Source organism: Dipodomys spectabilis, unplaced genomic scaffold (genome assembly GCF_019054845.1).
Source record: "Dipodomys spectabilis isolate Male_0828 unplaced genomic scaffold, ASM1905484v1 ptg000147l, whole genome shotgun sequence".
NCBI classification, from domain to species: Eukaryota; Metazoa; Chordata; class Mammalia; order Rodentia; family Heteromyidae; genus Dipodomys; species Dipodomys spectabilis.
The window spans coordinates 14,752,467-14,758,468 of record NW_024870824.1 but is presented as its reverse complement, the minus strand read 5'-3'; the positions used below and the strand labels follow the sequence as shown (position 1 = coordinate 14,758,468).

The window sequence follows — 6,002 nt, the reverse complement described above, 5'->3', positions numbered from 1 at the left end:
GGAAAAATGTTGATCCTCTTCTTTGAAAAATAAAAGCCTTCTGGTTCGGAAAGATAGGGAAGAGCTTCTTAGTAGAGATCCTGGAGCAAGCTCTGCAGACTGCTTGTGCAACCACCTAAATTCCATAGCAGATGAAGTCACCCATACCTGCCCTATAAATGAAGCTACGCTTCAGGTAAACTGGAGCAATTTATCTGCATCAATACCCCGCACTACAAGAATGGCTGTCTCAGGACTTCGGCAGACAATTGTATTAGGGCTGCTTGTCTTAATCCTGACCTGCCATGCAGGTAAGTGATTCTCTGATCATAGCTCATGAGTTTTTCAGTACTTAGCAGTGGAGTGGAGGAAGTTGCCATTGATCCAAAACATAAAGGGGGCTGGGCCCTGGTCATACAGAAAGAGCACTGGACTGGGAAACAAGAAACATTTCTTTTATCCAAGAACATTTTCATTGCAATCTCCTTTAGTTAAATCCTCCGTATTTTGTATTCCTAATGTATAACATTAGGAATATTTTTTTCTTATATACTTGTGATACTTCAATACTATAAATTCTCTGAGCTTTAGTGGGTGTTTTGATGACCATAATATTCAATGGTGAAGAATATGTACTATGCACTAAGATTCCTATTCTGGCTCTATACTAACCAGAAATATAAATTTAGGCATACAATTTTATCTTTCTGAGCATCATATAGACAAGTTAAGATTACTACACATAAAATAACCATGAAAGTTAAATAAAAGAGAAAAAAAGATAGACTAAATTCAGATAGTACTTAATAATAACTCAGTATAATCTTAGTTGATGCTTATACAAACCCATTAAGTAAATTTGCACAGTTTTGTCACTTGATACAAGCAAGCAGAAGTAGCATGTAGCATTGACCTATAAAGGTCTACAAAGTAATGCACAGTATTGTTATTAAGTTATGTTTTTTGTCTGCAGAAGAGGACAAGTTCAAGACTTTTCCCTGTTGAGCATGATGAGTCAGAAACACATACAGAGAAATGATTTAGCAGAAGAGTTCTTTGACTGTAATGTAGCAGTGTGCTCATCCCAGGCCACGGTCTAGGACAGCAACAGACATTCTTTTGCTGTATCATTTGCAGATACCAGCAAAGGAATTACCCAAGGGTAGAACACAGAGATGTTTATTGATCACTACTAAAGTAATCAATATGTTGAAGTGATTTTTAAAATTTTTATCCTAAAGACTACTTTCAATCAGTTCTGTTTATCTTAAATCTGTAACTATGGTTAAATGAGCTTACCTTTTGGCCCTCAGTTTCATCAATAAAGTGAGGTAGCTTTCATTTTCACTACATAGTTATGACCATGATTTATAATCACACTGTACACTATAAAAACTATTCAAATAGCAGAAACACTGTACTTGTTCAGAATTTAATAATCACATTTGACTAAAATAATACAACCAGAGAAGTAACATAAATAAAAGGCATTCATTACATTTGAAAAGAAAAAATACTTTTCTTTAGGATTTAATATTTTGTTCCTAGATGTAATATTTTTGAATTGTAATGACATTTTTGTTGTACTTGGATTTGAACTAAGAGCCCCACATTTGCTAGGGAGGTGGTCTACCTCTTGAGTCACTTTGCTAGCCTATAGTGGCATTTTTAATCTTTGTAATGTCCTAATGTCTCAGAGGAGAGAATAAGCTACAAATAATTTTGTTGGCATTATCATGAATAGTAGTAATAATAATGAAGACCATAAGTACTGTAGTAACTAGTATGTGCATTATGTAAATAAATACATATATATGCTTATGTATGAGAGATATGCAAATATACCTTCATTGCACAATGAAGTAACTAGGAGACAGTGGTTAAGCATCACATGCATTTTTACCTAATTAATGTTCTGTTGGAAACAAGAAACAAACTCAGGTTGTTGGACTGTTAAGCCTGTGAAGATTGCATTCTTTTCAAAAAATTACTGCAAGGTTATGTACAGAGGGGTTACAGTTACATAATTAAGGTAATGAGTACATTACCCTCTCCCTCATTTTCTTCCCCTTCCCCACCACAACCTCCCTCCCCCCAAGTTGTAAAGTTTATTTCCAACACAGTGTCTAGCGAGTGTCACTATTGCATTGGTTCACCCTTTGTCCCACCATTTCTTGTGATTCCTCTTCCAGTCCCCAAATCAGATAAACTTATATACAGGACAAAGGGTATAGAAATAAGAAACAACAACAACAGGGAATAAACCAAAGGAAAAAAAGAAAGAAAGGGAAAAAAAGAACCAAAAACAGTACAATAAAAAAAACTCTTATTTCCATTTCTTGGAGTTAATTTCAATAAGCATCATCTTATATGATCATATGCACATAGCTATTGAACTATTGTAATACTCTACTAAAAATATTCTAGACCTATTCTAGTTATTACAAATGAGGGAAACCATACAGCCTATGATTCCACCTCACCCCTGTTAGAATGGATATAATCAAGAAATTTAATAACAATAGATGCTAGAGGGGATGTGGCCAATGGGGAAGGCTACTACACTGTTGGTGGGAATGTAAACTTGTTCTATCACTCTGGAAATCAGTGTGGAGATTCCTTAAGAGATTAACATAGAGCTTCCCTGTGACCCAGCAATCCCACTTCTGAGCACTTACCCAAAAGACCATAAACCAGGCCACACTAAAGCTACCCACACAATCATGTTCCTTGCAGCATTATTTACCATAACTAAAATATGGAATCAACCCAGTTGTCCTTCAGTAGATGAATGGATCAAGAAAATGTGTTATATATACACAATAGAATTCTATGTTTCCATCAGAAAGAATGACATTGCCCTATTAATAAGGAAATAGAAAGACTTGGAAGACTACATTCTTTTACCTCTCTGTTTATATGCAGTCCTAAGACTGAAGCTAAGATTCTGCTCTTCATTCTCCAATCTCAAGCTTCATAGATAAAAAATAGTAGTGTTGTATGAAAGGTAAAAATTCAAACTAAATGACTATGCAAGTAGGTTGATAGGAACATAGGAAAAAAATAAAGAGCTCTGACCTTAAATTGGTGAATGTGGTAAATTATTTCTTTCCTGTTAGCAGATGTCTTTAGAGAACAATGTCACAGAAGTAGAATAGTTCACGCCATGCAAACATGCACACATTCTCTGTGTGGGTTTAAACAGTAGATTTGAACGCTGATTTAGCCACTTTTCAGCTGCGTGACTCTATGTGACTCATAAAGTTTTCTTTGAGCCTTTCTTTCTCTTGAGTAACACTGTAACACTGATACTGAGCTAGATGAGGAAAAAGGCATGTAACAAAGCTCTAGCTCAGGACTGAACAACAGGTACTCAGTAAAAGAAGTGTAATTCCTTCTCCTTCTCATGATGAAAACAAACCATCCTGGGTGAGATGGTTATCCTGAATTTAAAATGTGAAAATCATGTTTGTATTTGTCCTTTGTGAACCTTAACTCTTAGGTGAAGAAGCTGATCATATAATTCTAGGCTAAAAAAAAAAAAGAAAACACTTTCTAAATGAAAGAATCAATGACTAGATGAATGGATACTTATCGATTTTGGTTATAGGTACAAACTGGTGTTCCTGTAAAAGCTTTAATTTTGGTCTAGTAATAATTACTTGTAGATCTGGATACAGTCATTTTAAAACTAATAGTTTCTACTTAAGATATAACATGGATACAGAGCTTTAAAATATTTATTTTTATTAGGTAGTTGTATACAGGAGTTTCAATTCCAGAAGTCAAGCTATGAGGACAAAACTTCTTGATCAGTGTTACTCCTTTCTTCATTCCCCACCTCATCCCTACCCTCAAGTTACATAGTTCAATTTTTACTTAATATATGTTGAGTTAAATGGGTGCATTTGCTCATCCTTCCTCCATTTGTGTGTCCCCCTCTCGGAGCATACTTTAGATGTCATTCATCAGCCTCCACAAAGAGCTGCTGTCTTTCAATTGAAGTCCTTATGTATAAGTTGAGATTTCATCAATCAAAACTTGGGTGTGTGTGGCCAGATAAAATATAAGATACATCTTATATTTTCAAAAGAGGAACGAATGGTATTTTAGTATTATGGTTTCATAAGGAAGTATTTTTGTCTACTAGAAATTTAAAGAGACAATCTCCTAAGAAGCTGGAGTAGAGAGAGAATCCTATGTTTTTATGTACCAAGTCTGGCCATACTACTTTTCGGGCAAGGCCAGAATTAGAAGATAAATTCCATATATCACCCAGCACCAGAGTTCAGTGGCATAAGTGTTGCACTGCTTTCATTACTTTTATCTCCAGGAAATAAAGATCATTCAAGTCTTAATCTTTCCAATGTCTCTCTTCTATGAGCTGAAAGATGTGTATAAGATCACTTGAAGGTAATGATATGGAGCATTTATAAAGTCATTATTTATTATAAAATTAAAAGGTGATGTACAAGTGACAGAATTTATTTGCACTCACTATAAGTATACTATTTCTTGTTTTAGTATATATTTTTATTGTAAAGATACTGTATAGAGGAGTTACAGTTACATGAGTACATTTCCTATCAAGCATTGTTACTTCCTCCCTTGTTTTTCCCCTACCATCCCTTCCCTCCCACCTCCCCCAACTCTTCGCTCCCCCACCAGAAGTTGTAAAGTTAGTTTTCAACATAGTGTCTTGCACATCTCATTGTTACAATGGATCAACCTGTATCCTTATTTTGGCATTTTGTTATTTCCCTTCCCCTCCCTATCTTGGGATTCATTTTGCTTAGCATCATCTTATATGGTCATATATACATAGCTTTTGACCATTTCTGCTTGTCCTAGACATATAATGGCTATTGCAAATAAGGGAAAGATGGGGTCTACGTTTCTATTTCTAATCATACAAAGAATTATAATAGCTGGACACTGTTGGCTCACACCTGTAATACTAGCTACTCAGGAGCCTGAGATCTAAAGATCAAGGTTGGAAACCAGCTGCGGCATTAAAGTCCATGAGACTCTTATCTCAATGAACCACCAAAAAAACTGGAAGTAGCGCTGTGGCTCAAAATGGTGACAGTGGCCGGGCCCTGTGTTCAGTCCCTATGACCAACAACAACAAAAAAAGAGTACTAGAAGGTTGAAATCAATCAAAGTATGTTATATGCATGCATGAAAATATCACAGTGAAATCATTTGTATGTTTATGTAGTTTTTATATACTATTAAAAATAATGATATACCTTTTTAGTGGTTAAAAAAGAATTATATCTAAGTTTCTGCTTTGTTTTTTCAGAGGACAAACCCAGTGATAATTCAGAAGACAAACACGATGACAAACCAGATGACTCAGGAAAAGAGACAGACTTCCCCAAATTCCTAAGTATCCTGGGCACAGAAATCATTGAAAATGCATTTGACTTCATCTTACGATCCATGCGTGGGGGATCCTAATCACTAAGACAAACTGCTTGCATCCCTGTTCACTCTTGAAAATAATCACATTGCATTACAATTAATAAATAAAGGTGGCAAAGGCCAAAAGCATTATTTTTCATTGAAAACCATTTACCTGAATGTTTTGCATCTGAATGAAATGCTCTGAATTCTTTTGGGTTAAGCTCATTCCCACCAAGTAGTTCCACAAAATATTTTTTTTAAATCTCGGACAGGAGGAAGAACATTGAACCAGAGAACAGGAAGACAATTCTGGGCCGGACTCAGGTGATCTCAGTGATGGATGCAATGTGTGCACCTTGAGTAGCCCTAAAGGGTTAATGGATCACTGGTAATCTCTCCTTGGTATGCATCTGGGTGCTTTGATTGTAATGGATAGTCTTAGAGAAAGTTCATCCATCCTGGAGACTTTCTGATTTCTCAGTCTACTTGTAAGTTCCTGCCTGGCTAACTCTGGTTTTTACATTATTTTGTACCTTTGGCTTCATTTTTCTCATGTTAATTTCTCTGATTCCAGCTTTCCAAGATCAAATTCACTGATCAGTACTTCTTGGAGG

The 6,002-nt window shown here is 35.6% G+C and overlaps 1 protein-coding gene across 1 annotated transcript; it reads left to right on the top strand.

Annotated features, from left to right (window-relative positions):
- Positions 1-220: 220 nt before the first annotated feature.
- Positions 221-5,442, top strand: CUNH5orf46 (chromosome unknown C5orf46 homolog). The gene is made up of 2 exons (XM_042691895.1): positions 221-290; positions 5,285-5,442. The coding sequence occupies exons 1-2, from the start codon at positions 221-223 to the stop codon at positions 5,440-5,442; spliced, it is 228 nt and encodes a 75-aa protein (XP_042547829.1).
- The last annotated feature ends 560 nt before the right edge of the window (positions 5,443-6,002 follow it).

What these genes read in the sequence shown, in the direction of transcription:
- CUNH5orf46 (XM_042691895.1), top strand. Translation starts at nt 221, where the DNA reads ATGGCTGTCTCAGGACTTCGGCAGACAATTGTATTAGGGCTGCTTGTC. An exon ending in AATCCTGACCTGCCATGCAG is followed by an intron (nt 291 to 5,284) that starts GTAAGTGATTCT and finishes TTGTTTTTTCAG; the next exon opens with AGGACAAACCCAGTGATAAT.